Source organism: Silurus aristotelis (genome assembly GCF_946808225.1).
Source record: "Silurus aristotelis genome assembly, chromosome: 29".
Classification (NCBI taxonomy): domain Eukaryota; kingdom Metazoa; phylum Chordata; class Actinopteri; order Siluriformes; family Siluridae; genus Silurus; species Silurus aristotelis.
The window spans coordinates 9976365-9990746 of record NC_139602.1 but is presented as its reverse complement, the minus strand read 5'-3'; the positions used below and the strand labels follow the sequence as shown (position 1 = coordinate 9990746).

Genomic DNA, 14382 nt, shown 5'->3' with positions numbered 1-14382 from the left:
CCTCCACACTCATGTCTTTCCTCCTGCACTTCTTCATCATTTCATCTTGTATTGATTTTCTGCCTGAGCTGGTTGCATTTCAAAGCTTTCCCTCATTGCCTACTTCTCTCTCTGTCTCTCTCTCTTCCTCTTTCCTCCTCTCTTTCTTTCTTTTGTTCTTTCTTTCTCTCCCTCGCAGACTAAACAGCCCATTGATGAACAGAAGCGTTCCCGATTTTACGACCTGCAGATCGGTGAACGACTGGTTGGACACCATCAAGATGAGCCGCTACAAAAACAACTTTGCCGCAGGAGGTTTTCACACACTCGGTCACGTGATGAGCATGAATCAACAGTAAGTCGTAACGCCACTTATACATACCACAAACTCCTCGACGCTACAATTCAAAGTGTGCAGAAAAATCTATATTCTTCTATATGCTTCTTTAAAACATAAATCCTCTATAGAACAGGGATTTTTAATATATCAAGTCTTTATAAGCAAGTGATCACTTATACAATCACTTATGTTTGTGGACATCTGATTATAAAATTGTGCTTTTTTAACAAAATTAACTTCATTATTATTATTATTATTATTATTATTATTGTTATTATTGTTATTATTATTATTATTATTATTGTTGTTGTTGTTGTTTTTACATGATGTTTTTTATTTTGATTGTCATTATTTTACTTGAATACTTAGTTACTATAAGATAATGTTTGAATATATTAAGTAAAACATCTCATTATTTTTTACTTAATACTATGATATTTATTATATACAGTATATTGCCAAAAATATGTGGACACCTAACCCTAAAAATGATTTGTTCTTTTTAAATGTCCCATTCCACATGTTGTCCCCGTCTGCTCTAATGACGACCTCGACACATTTGGAAAGGTGTTCCACTGTATTTTGTGGAGATTTGTATGAGATTTCAGCTACAAGGGTGATATCAAAGTCAGGTAGTGATGTAGGTGAGAAGGTGAGGAGATCTGGGGTGCAGTCAGTGTTCACATTCATCCCAAATCCAGCCCATGTAAAACATATCTTCATGGAGCTGGCATTGTGCACAGGGGGTTTGTGCACAGGCGTGCCCCAATACTTTTGAACATAAAGTGTAAGATGTCATTGCAACACAGTTTAGTTTTTATCCTCAACTGATGGGAGAAATTCTACCGTTTGTACCAAATTGTAGGGCCGCTATTGGATGAAAGATCAGAGAGAATTTATTTATGATTTCTTCGGGAGTTCACAAGAAGGTCAAGTGTAAAGGAAAACAAGTGTTGAAAAGTTTTCATAGAGTTTCATCCAAATCGTTTTGGAAATAGGAGGAAAAAAAACTATAAAAGTTGGACTGGAAACATTTGCATATTAATGATGAGAGAATGCGATCGATAAAAATCTAATAATAATAATAATAATAATAATAATACAAGCAAATTTAAAGCTGTTTTCCACAAAGTCTTCAAGACAAAAAAATTTACATTTTTACAGTTTCTTTGTATTAAGCTTTTTTTGTAATCCTGTTAACTTCAAGAGAAAAAAAGTTAATTATGAGTTAAATTATTTTTATTTAAAAAATCAAAGTCTCGGATGCTCATAGTGTGGAAGCACCTGGTCTATTACGGTTTTTGAGAGACACATGCATGTTCCTTTTGTTTCTTTGCAAAAAACTCGGTAATGTAACACTATGAAGATTAACTTTGACTGAACAAATCTATACATTTCCAGATTTTCCACTTTATTTGCTTTAAAAAAAATCATGGAGAAAAGCTTTACACAACTTTAGAATCCAGACAGTTCATTTCTCTGAACAAAGTATCAAATACTTTTGTAAAACTCACCAAAGATGTTCTTAACTAGACATTTCTTTCTTGTGATCCAGTTTATCCCAGAGCGGTTCAATAGAATTTCGGTGGAGTGACTGAGCAGGTCGTTCCAATGATAGATCTCACTCCAGACAACTGTTTACACTTTAAATAGCGCTTACAGAACTCAGACGTATCCGTCGATTCGACCCATCGTCTTGTTGTACGGTGAATTCGGTTCCAATGAGCCACAGTCCAGACGGAACTGCATGGTGTGAGTTGAAGTATGGAATGTTTGCCATGTTGGTTCCTTTCACTTTCCAGAATAAGTCTCCAACTTTCCCTGCTACAAAACAACCCCAAACCATTACGCTTCTACCTCCGTGTGTGACTGTGGTGGTGAAGGAGTCGGATCACATCTTCACTCCTTCTCTCCATCTTCTGTTGACAAAAATGTCCCAATTGGACTCCACCCATTCACTGTCCAATTCTTGTGTGCTTTTGCCTTCTACCTTTACTTGTGTTTTTTATAGTAATGCACACAAATGTCAATTTGATTTTCAGATATGCAAAAAAGCTACTTAAGTACAGTAACGAATTACATTTCCTTCTTCACTGTCCACCGCCGGCATGTACAGAGATCAGTCCAATGCAGAGATGACCATAAATCATACAGTCATATAGTCAAACAATCATACAGCAACAGTATCTCCATGTCTCCTTATGTTTATTGCAGGTTCCATGAAAAGGTTTATGAGTTCTGATGACCTCAGTGGTACAGCACAGCCTTTTGACTATAGTTACAATTCACAGCAGAACTGCTTTCCAATGGTCAAATTGTTTGAGTGAATTATTTGAGTGGAAATGCAATCAAATTTTTCTGCTTGTTGGTAAAATGTAATTATTTGGTGATTTAGTGTCGATTGAAGACAAAGGTCTGCATCCTCTTCATTCTAGAATCGTTAAATTTGCTAACTATGATGAGGTGGCTAGTTCCTGATAGGCGGCGCACATGTCAAGGGTCGGCCCTGAGACCGTTAAACAAGATGGCAGACAACAATGTTGGTGTGTGCAGAGAACAGCGTGTGGTGCTGAATTTTCTTGTGAACAAAGACGTCAAAACCTGCAGAAGACTTTTAGCACAGAACGGTGATGAGACACTCAGCTGCAGTAAGACATTTGAATGGTGTTCCATGAATGGTCGTGGTGGTTCCCTGATGATGAATTGAAGCAGGGTGTCCTAGGATGGTTCAGGCGTCCTGACAAATGTTTCTATGCCGAACCTTTCATTAGTTGAATGCTTGCAGAGAGCTTTTTATAAAAGATATTGGAGATAAAGCAGTTATATTGTTGTATAAATGTGTGTAAGTTTTAGTGCCCATAAGACTGTGACAAGGAAAAAAAGATGGCATGAGCGAGAAACCTTGAGAAGAACCAGACTCAAAAGGGAACCTACCCGAATGTTCATTCATTACAGTTCCATTGTTGGGGTGTGCACTTAAATGTAGAACTGTTCATTCAACCTGTGGTCCTGAGCCGTGGTCATTTTAATTCCAGTCCAGATCCATACTCAAATTCTTTAAGCGCTCAGTAACCTAATGGATCTTTAGGCTGTAGACATGAAACCATCCCTAACCACACCGAGCGGGATGTTACAAGCTATCATAACAATTTCCATGACATGACAAAAACGTAGCTGCAACGGTCAGCGATTAATTATTGCACATTACACAGTTATGACAGTTTTTCTGCTTATTTGGATTCTTTTTCTTGTTTCCTTGTAGTGACATCCAGAAGCTGGGGGTTACACTGATGGGCCATCAGAAGAAGATTATGACCAGCGTCCAGGTGATGCGAGCGCAGGTGTTGAACCAGAGCGTGCCGTCGGTGCACGTATAATCACCTGCCGCGTCGATATAAATGCAGAATCGTCTGACGTGTATATGCGTGTGTGTTGGGGTCATGGGTCATGTGACTCTCAAAGACTCTCCTTTTGAAGGAGAGCTAGACAAGGACTCTAATCTCCAAGGGATTCCACTTCCTCTTCCTTCAGCACTGGATTTTTTGTTTTTTACTCTTTTTTTTGACAGAAAAATCACCTGCATTCTTTCTCCGATAAACTTTTGTATATATATTTTTTTTGTTTGTTTTTTGTTTCGAGTAAACGGACTGCCTGCCTTAGGGAGAATGAATTATCGGTGTACATAAACGAAGATGTAATGAGTGTCTCTGATGTATAGGTGAGAATGCGAGCACTTCACATCGCTATCAATCCTCTAAGTGTTTAATTTAATATAAGATTGTTTATCTGCTTTTTCAGCATTGAAAATATATAAATACACTATATGGGCAAAAGTATTCATCCAACCAGATGTGCTTCTTCTTCAAACTGTTACAACAGATTTGGACATACACAATTCTATAGAAGGTCTTCGGATGCTGGAGCATGACATTTACCCTTCACGTGAGCTAGGAAACCCAAACCTGTTCCAGCACCACAATGCTCCATGAAGATTTGCTTTACATAGGTTGGATTTGGAGCTCTAAACCCTAGTGAACACCTTTAGGATGAATGTAAACGCTGCACCCCAGACGTCCTCACCTTACACATCAGTACCGGACTTTACTAACACGCTTGCACCCGAATGTACACAAATCTCCACAAAATCTAGTGGAACATTATTTTTATTATGTTCCACTAGAACATAATAGGGGTTATTATTGCAGTGAATGGGGACTGCACCTGGAATGGGATGTTAAACATAAACGTTTGCCCACATAGTGTTTGGTTGTGTGTGGAAGGGGGGTGGGGGGCAAAATATAAGTTCTTTTAAACTGATTTCTAAAACCACATGAAAATTACTCTTCCTCCCTTTAACATTGATATCTTCGGCTTTTTCATGGACTAATTCATTATGCGCATATCAGCCACTTAAAGGTCATTTGTGACACTTTCATTTTTTTTTTTTTTTAGCTTTCGTTTTTCTGTCTGCTGCTTCAAAAGAACAAGAGACGCCCTGACTAGAAGATTCCTCAAACCGCTGGTTTTCACCTAATAAACTCTGATTCAGACCACAGCGTTAAACAAAAGTCTGAATTTCACTAATAATAATAATAATAATAATAATAATAATAATAATAATAATAATAATAATAACAATAATAATAATAATAACAATAGTAAATGAGAATATTGTGATAAATTATATGTGTGGTAAATATATATATATAAAATATCTGATAATTAGGATGTCACTTAAATTCCAATTTATTAGTAATCTGTTTCTTTCTTTCCCTCTCTGTCTCTCTCTCTCTTTTTCTCTCTTAGTCTGTGTCTCTGTCCGTCTCACTCTACCTCACTATGTTTCTCTCACTCATTCTCTCTGTCTGTCTATCTCTTTGACTTTTTTTTCTGTCTGTCTCTCTCTACCGCTTTCTCATGCTCTCTGTCTTTCTCTCATTGTTTCTCTGTCCCTCTCTCTGTACTTCTTTCTCTCTCTGTCTTTTGCTGCGTTTTTCTGAACTTCTCTATCTTGTCTCTTCCTTTCTCTCGTTCTATGCCCCTCTCTTTCTATCCTTCTTTCTTTCTTTCTTCTTCTCTTTCACTCTGTCTATCTGCCCTCTCCCATATTTCTTTCTCTCTGTCACTTTGTCTCTTTTGTTTTCTTTTTCTTTGCCTTTCTCTCTATCTCTCTCTCTCTGTCGCATACTTCCATTGTATCTGTCTTTCTCCACAATCGCTCCGTCTCTCTCTCTCTCTCTCTGTGTGTGTGAAGTGCACCATGTGCTATAATCGTATGTATGAAATGAAAAAGTATATAAGGACACATTATGTCATGCTCTTGTTGGGAAATAATGAAGGGTGGATTTAATGTCCACTGCATAGTTGATTGTTTTCCTGTAAAAGCATGACGCAGGGTGGTTACTTCTCATTCAGTATTCTGGGACTTTATTCAAAGTTTTTGATTTTGGTGAAAAAACTAAGATTTCCATATTCATGGGTTTGTAAAGGTTTTTTTTATTACTCAGTTTGAATCCTTTAGCGATGTCTGGAACGGATCGAATGCAGGGTATTTTCATGCGTATCGTCAGGGTTGTTGCAATAAAGTGTTGGAATGTAGAACATTTCTGTAGAACGGAAAGGGGATTGATGTGATGGGTTCTCGTGAATCATTTAGGTGTACATAAGGATAAAAAAGAAATAAATATGAAAAAGTTCTTTCTGTACTTTTTTCAAAGAGCAATACTCTCCTGTATGCACCAGTAAGTGCGAATAAAGTCCAAACACTGCCATCAGTGGTCTCGCAATGACTTCATGGATCAGTGTGTGTCTCATCAGCAGCAGCAGCATTATCATCACCCATGTCACCACCATGATAACACAGCACAGGACAATGCCATCGGCATCCACGGTGTCCCACTTCCAATTTTCAGCTCTCTCTGTTTCTCCCTGAGGCTAGACTGGACCATCATGTCATCTTCTGTCAGCAACCATCTCTCATCTGAGGATAGTAACTGTGCTGGGCATGAAGCTGGAAGCATAGCAATTACTAACGTCTGCTGCAGAACCTGTAATACTAAAAACAGAACCACCAAAACCAGCAGAAGAACCAGAGACAATAGCAGAAGAATCAGCAAATGTAGCAGAAGAGCCAGTAAAATTAGCAGCAGAACCTGCAACACTAGCAGCAGAACCAGCAAAACTAGCAAAAAATAACAGCAACTCTGGCAGCAGAACCGGCAAAAGAATTAGAAAAACTAGCAGCAGAACCTATAAAACTCACAAAAGAACCAGTAAAATTGGCAGAAGAACATACAAAAATAGCAGTGGAGCCATCACTAAACTATCAGAAGATCCAGTTAAACTAGCAGAGGAAGCAGCAAAATAGCAGCAGGACCAGCAGAACTGGCATAATTAGAAGATCTGGAAGTACCAGCTTAACTGGGAGAATTGGCTGAACCATCTGAATCAGCAGTACTGAGAAACTAAGAAACCCAGTTGAGCTAGAAGAACTGGGGAAAAGAGCCAGGAGAACTATCAAAAGTGGGAAAATCTGCACTACAGGCAGAACTGTCAGAACCAGCAGAGCAGAAACTGAAGTACTGGGCGAACAATCAGAACTGGGAAAACTGGAAAAGCACATCCTTGACTTTTGATGGAGATGCGTTCTGATGACCCCATCATAACTTGAAAACATGGTAAGTTGAGACATGGCCTAGTCTACACTGGAGTCTCAAAGAATGATGATCAGTATGAGGTACAGTAGTATACTGTAATAAATTAATCATTTAACAAATAACAGTAAATAATTAAGTAAAACAGAGCAATTTACAGTACTGTAATGTATAAACTATACAATATATATGCATGTGGCAGCAGGCGCATGGACGAGCGCCGGTTTGTGAGATGCGCTGTGTTTCAGTGTAAGGTGACGCAGATAAAAAGGAAATAAACAAGAACTAAGATTGGGCTTTGAAACACCAAAAACAGAAAAAATAGAGAGATGCGTAAATCCTGGGCCCGTGCCATTGTATCATACAGGATCGGAAAAGTCAAACCATCGTACATTATATACACAATATATATATATATAAACATACACATTTTATTAGGAACTCCTCCAAATCCAGGAACTGGTTAAAAGCTTATGAGCTAATGTCCATATAAAACAAACAATGATAAAAAAAAAATCAGTGAGTGTTATTATATATTAAATATGTGCCACTTGTCAAACATGCCATACACATTTTACATGTAGCTCAATAATACAGCTGGGAATTTCTCAAAGTGGCACCGGGTGGGATTTTAATACTTGTAAAAAACATCCTGTAGCTGAACTCTGGGTTGTTTTTATTCAGCTGAATAAGCGAAACAAAAAAAGTAGTAAAAAAATAATAAGATAAAAAAAAATAAAAACTCTGTGTGCACTGTGCCTGACCTGGTACAACATGGAAAAGGAGTTCCCTTCGTTCAGAGCAAAGCTGCAAGCCTTGCATGAGCCCTGCTACCATACGCCCTACAACTGTTTAGTAATTCAGTCATCTTCTCATCAGCATAAATGCAAATAAGCTTCGTATCTATGCATGGCCTTGCCTTTTCTCTTCTCCACACACACACACACACACACACACACACACACATTCTCCACTTGCTCCCGGAACTCCTCGTTTCCCCCTCCCGACTTTCCCTTTTGATGTTATTAAGCAAACTCTGTCGCTGATGATCCGTATTTGCATGCAGGTCCCGCTTGGCAAATTAATAAGGCCCTTGAGATATCTACTAGACAGAGGAGAAATTAAGCACTCTTCCTTTTCAGGGAGCCGAAAACAAATGCAGAGGGTCACGCTGAATCAGAGGGTCTCGTCGCTCTGTTTAGTCACACAGCCGCGTGACCGCAGATTCAACTTCACGGAGCATATTACCAAAAAGAGATTTTGCACAATGGGGCTGAAAAACGATGCGTCGGCTATGTGCGAGCTTTACTCAGGACTACTTTTTGGAAGAGAGGGTTCTGCATTTCCCATGAGTCTTCTTGCCCTGAGACAATTTATAGACTTATTTTATAAATGTATAATTTTATATGTTTATTTTTCATTTAAGTAACATCTACAGCATTTCAATAAAATAAAACACCAGGCTATCATTATGTAAGGCCCTGATGGAAAGAGAGAGATGCGATATTAATGCATATGCTTTGAATCTTCTCACAGATTAAGCCGAACTGTGAGAACCAGAAACACTGTAAGAACCAGGATAACTGAGAGATTTTGCAGAACCTGCGAACTGGGAGAGCTAGCAGAACTGAAAGAACCAACAAAAAGAAAAAAGAAAATATGCAAACTGGAAGACTCAACAAAACTTGCAGAACTGGGAGACCCAGCAGACCTGGGAGACAGAGCAGTACAAGACAAACTGGAAGACCTGGCAAAATTAGAAAAAGCAGCATAACTGGAGACCCAGCAAAACCAGCAGTACTGGGACAACCAGCAGAATTGGGAGAGCCAGCAGAATTGGGAGATCGAGCAGAAATTTTAAAAGCAGAAGCAGCAAAACTGGGCAAACCAGCAAAGTTGAAAGACCTATCAGAACCAGCAAAATGTGAAAACAGAACTGGGAGAACCATCAGAACCAGCAGAACTGGGAGAACAAATGGTACAAGAATAACCAGCGGAAATAATAATAAAAAAAAACCCCAGCAAACTGAAAGACCCAGCAGAGCCAGAAAAACTGGGAGGTCCAGCAGAATTAGGGGAGGTGGTCGTTCAGGGGTTAAAGCTTTGGTTTACTGATCAGAAGGTTTAAACCCTGGAATCGTCAAGCTGCCAACCTCGAGCAAGGTCCTTAACCCTCTGTGTGGCAGGGCCACTGTAACATGGCTGACCCTGCATGATACATCTCTAGGTGAAGAAATAAACTAAGAAAAAATAAAAAAGAATTGGTGGAGCCAACAAAACTGGAAGACCCAGCAAAATCAACAAAAATTTTGGGACCCAGGAAAATTGGGAGACACAACACAATTGGTAGAGCCTACAAGACAGCAATATCACCAGAAATGAAAGACTGAACAGAACTGGGAGATCCAGCAAAATCAATAGAATTGGAAAAACCAGTAGAAACAACAGACCTGGGACACCCTTCCAAACTCTGAGATACAGCAAAACTACACAAATTAAAAATCTAGCAAAACTGTGAAAAACAGCATAAGCAGCACTGGGAGAACAAACAGAACATGTGGAACCAAAAGAAATAATAAAGTCAGCAAACTAAAAGACCCAACAGGATTGGTAGATCCAACAGAACTGGGAGACCCAGCAAAATCAACAGAACTGGGGGACCCAGGAAAACTGAGAGACCCGCCACAATTGGTAGAGCCAGCAACACTGCAAGACTCAGCAAAAAGAGGAATATCAACAAAAATGAAAGACTGGGAGATCCAGCAGAACTTGTTATACTTGCAAATATGTTTATGATTTTCTAAAAATCTTCCAAAACAGCAAGTGAAAATCTTCTGGTCAGATGTTCACAAACTTTTTGTCCATATAATGTAGATGAATATTAGTTAGCTGTTACCAAAAAAACACAATGATTAATGAAATATATTAAATGTATACCTATAGAAAATCTTCTGACCAATCAGATTCGAGAATTGTGTGGTATAAACTCATCGAAACGGATTTAAATTTTGCTGTTCAAGAAACTAATAAATTTACATTCATTTCCTTTAACAAATGTACAGCGGCTGACGAACGAATTCTGTGGGGCAAATGGAATGACACAACTCTTTCTTTTCTTCCTTTCTGTAGACGTTTCTTTTCAATAATAATTGAGGTCACTACTGAACCACTGCAGGATGAACAGTTAACAAGGATGCAGGCATTTCGAGTGAATGTCACATAGTTTTTGGTTCGATGACTGTCCAACACTCTCAGACAATTAGATTAGCGTTGCTAAGTAGATTAGCATTAACTGGAGTCTGAACCCCATACAGTGGTCACTCGGTCTGAAAGAAATTTCCCTCAGGAGAGAAAAGAGAATAGAAATCCCATAGTGGTGCTAGCCTCTCGCTAACCTTGCTTAAGAATAGGATTAGCATGTCGTAATTCCTCACAATGGCAAACATCGCCAGTCGATAAAAATTTGCTTATAAGGAGCTTAATGTATTTCTCGCTCTCTTTATTGTGGTCCAAGCAACAAAGACAGGATCTTACACTGAGGCAGGAAGTGTAGATAAAGTTTTTTTCACTTGCATTGCTTTTCTTGACACACCTCACCATGATCACGGGGAATTTTTTTGAGTTGGTTTCCACTTGAGGGACCAAAAACATCATTCCTGTGATGTTCCTAAAACATCTATCACACTACAGATCATGCAAATGACCTCCATAAGGTTCTTACCTTAAAGGTTTCCACATGTTTCCTGAGGAGAAGAACGTGAGACAGGTGTTTTAAAACATTTTTAATCCTTAGTCCCATGTTTTTCAGCCATGGTTGTTGTTATTTTTCTTGTTCTTCATCCTCTTCCCAGGCTTTTATATATTATGTTATATTTCATATCATATACAGCTGACCATAAGTTTCATCTGCGATTTTAGAACACCTTTCAGGGAAGATGTTCCACTAGATTTTGGTGCTTGTGAAGATTTGTGAGGGTCATTCAGCCACCCGGGTGTAAGTAAAGTCAGGTACTGATGTAGGTGAGGTGAGGAGACTTAATAGGGTTGAGATTTACAGCAGGAGATCTTCCACTCTAATCCATGTAAAGCAAATCTTCATAGAGTTGTCTTTGTGCACAGGGGCACTGCTATCATCTGCTCTGAACTGGAGAGTCTCGATATGCTTTAATAGACTCTATTGTAATAATAATACACTATAATGCAAAATGTTTGTGGACATCTGACCACCCACGTCTGCTTTTTTTAAACATCCTATTCCATTTAACGTTCTCAATAAAAACCCAGGAAGCAAAACCTGCACATCCACCAAAGTTTGCATTAGCATGAGCAAGTTCTGGTTCATCAGTTGATTAGCTGCAACGTTTACTTCTCAGCGACCTTGTAACGCGCATCGTGACTTAATACCGTCATCAAGCTAAAGCGAAACGAATGCACACGTTAGAGATGATCCGGAGATATTTACGCAACCATTGCACCATACTTAAACGCTCCTGTTATGCAAATACAATCAAAAAAACTGTTCTGTAAAATTATATTTGCATGGTGTGCCCTTGTCTTTAAACTGTGTGGTGGTCTGGATCTCCTCTGACACGCCTGTACGTCTGGCAGGCGGGAAAGCAAGCAAGCAGGCGGCCTCTCGTGGGAGTCAGGACTGTGTGATAGCGCTTTCCGAATGATAGTTCAGCCCAGGAGAGCTCTTGACACGCAATCTTTCTCCACCCTCACATCAGAGCGAAGCAAAGCACGAGCGCTAGGGTAAACAATAAAGCCCCGGTCACACGGCAAGACCAACTGAGAAGGAGGGGAAGGCGAAGCTTTCAGCGCTGTATTCATCCCACATTAGAATGGCAAAAGTGCTGCACAATTACAGCTCTGTCCATCAACAACACGCTCAAGCTCCAGGGCCTCAATCCTCCTGCAACCGTCCGTGTTTATTCTCCTTCGCCTTCCTCCATCCTGGCATTCATACCTGACAGCTGTAAATAGACACAAGATAATGTATTGATTGATGAATAAAAGAAAAGAAAAACACTGGCCAAGGGAAGCAATTGAACAAGCTATTTGTTTGCTCACCAAAGGTCCAATTCGGCCATGTCTCATTAACGTTCAGGTTTAATCATGGATCAGGGTCTCAGGTTGAGATTTGACAAGGCAGCCGGATGGCCTTACCCAGATGTAATCTGATACGTTGTGCAACCTTGACTGCGTGAAGAACACGCTCTCAAAACACATGCATTCTTTCAAACATGACAGACATCTCAGCCCTGAAGTCAAGTTCTCAAACCACAGAATTGAAGGAAGTTCTCATTTTAAATGCATGCTGTCAGTCAAAAAAAAAAAAAAGGTTACAGGGAGGTGAAAAGGCCGAAAGTGTGAATTTTCTGTTCGAAAAAACATTTTAGATCCCATAAACTTTCGCCACAGTTAACAAAAACAATCAGTGACTTACTGAGCACAAATAATCACTTAAATACCACAAAATAACTTTACTGAATCAAACAATAATTACAAAGAATTCGGTTCAAAGAAATTGAACACTTCAGGATGTGCTGTTACCCAATGCTGATTATATCCTCCTGTTTTATCAGGGCGCATTCAGGAGTATTATGTTCTTCTTATGCCATAAGTATAATTTCTTTTTGAGAACAGATTACTATTTATTTGTTTGTTTTTGTGTATATTTTTTTCACAGCCATTCCCTCACAATTTTCTCTTTTTTTCCATTCGAAGTTTATAAAAACCGAACAAGGAAGCCATAAACTCATCTGTGTCAGAATGATGGTTATGGACAATCGTTCTAATTAACCATAGCATAGTTTTATGTCACATGACTGTTTGCACCTGAATCACATTCTCAGCTAATGAGCACTCGAATAACGACTCACTTTGCACCAGGCTCTGTCTCAGGTTTTTTTTTTTTATGGTTGTTGTTTTTTTTTGTATTGTTGCTTTGTGTTTTGTCCGTTTGTTGTATTTCCACATCTGGCATCGAACTCTGCTCACGTTACACGACAGTGTGTCCTGAGAATGTCAAATAAAAAATACTTGAAGCTACATCTTTACATTTGAAGTTACAGAAATCTGGAACCAGAGACTCTTGTTTACATCAAAACGAATTTATCTTTTTTTTTTTGGTCATTTAGTTTATTTTGTTCCTTTGATCAGAAATAATACTTATTTTCAATAAGCAGTTAGTCTACATACACTAAATTTAACTACAGTTCCAATAATTTCAATGTGTACATATAACTGCATAGCACCAATGGGAGCATGAGCGAAAGAAGAAAAGAAAAGAGAGGCAGAGGTGGCAAAAGTACACACATCCTTCAGTAGTAGAAGCAGAAGTACAGATACTCGTGTTTTAAAAGACTCTGGTAAAAGTTGAAATTCTGACTTTGGGTTCTGACATGTACTTCAGTAAGAAGTAGTCATTGCTACTACCTGTTTTAGTGTCACACTGGTAACTAAACCTCGTCATTTTAATATATTAATACTAAAGAATTAAAAAATATTACCTAATGAATGTATCCAGGATGAAGATCCACCATATAGAACACAAGCAGAGAAAGGATGATGATGATCATGTGATCAGGAATGTGTCTATTCTCGGTCATGTTTCCATCACTGACTCCCTCTGTCTCATCCACGTTAACCCCAGACTTCGTACTGCCTTCTGCGTGTTCATTGTGAGCTTCATAAACTAGTCTACGTCTGTGGTGCGTGAGAGCCAGGAAATGATACACCAGTAATAGAATGAAAAAGCCACACAATCAAAATAGGTTCATGAACGAACCAACAGTAGATCAAATATTCAATTTAGTGGTGTTCACCCGCTGACCAATCAACAGGAAGTTACAAAATTGTCTTAAATTCCACCGCTTTCCATTAGACAAGATTGACACAAGATTGACATAATGAGTGCCATGCGAGCAGATAAATGACAAGCAAACCGCTAAGGATGAGCGTCAAATATCTGCAGAGTGATACGGAACATATCGGGTGCCATCCTACTGGTTTGCAGTCCGATTACATTTTTCTCCCCAAAGCTTTCAAAACAGCTTTCATCCTCGAACGGAGAATCTGATTCTCGCTTGGGTTCGAATGAGTGTTGTCAGTTCAGCGCCTGAAATGAAAAGGGTCTCATTTTGAGGATGAAAGGACCTATACAAAGAATTGAATTTATACCAACAGGTGGATTAAAAAGGAAAGAAAGAAAACAGCATTAAGCGTGTCAGTAAGGGATTGGCCCAACACAAAACACCAGAACGGCTTCAAGCTCTGGAAATGGACCGAAAAACACCATTCTTCCAAATACTTTTGGCAAAGTCGGTGTCTTGATAACTAAAGCACCATCTGAAACAGAGATCCAAAGTCCATAAGTATTTAATTGGGTTAACATGTGGTGAACTT

General features: G+C 39.0%; 1 protein-coding gene across 3 annotated transcripts in view; it reads left to right on the top strand.

Moving 5' to 3' along the window:
- epha8 (eph receptor A8) overlaps positions 1–4874 on the top strand; it is an 83660-nt gene extending 78786 nt beyond the window's left edge. For 2 of the 3 annotated variants that reach the window (XM_083535259.1, XM_083535261.1), the window contains 2 exons: positions 179–334; positions 3582–4471. In XM_083535259.1, the coding sequence (XP_083391385.1) occupies positions 179–334; positions 3582–3696 (271 nt within the window). In that variant the 3' untranslated portion in view covers positions 3697–4471. Of the gene's footprint in view, positions 1–178; positions 335–3581 lie in introns of all 3 variants that reach the window. The other variant, XM_083535260.1, reaches the window with a different exon arrangement.
- Positions 4875–14382: the final 9508 nt, after the last annotated feature.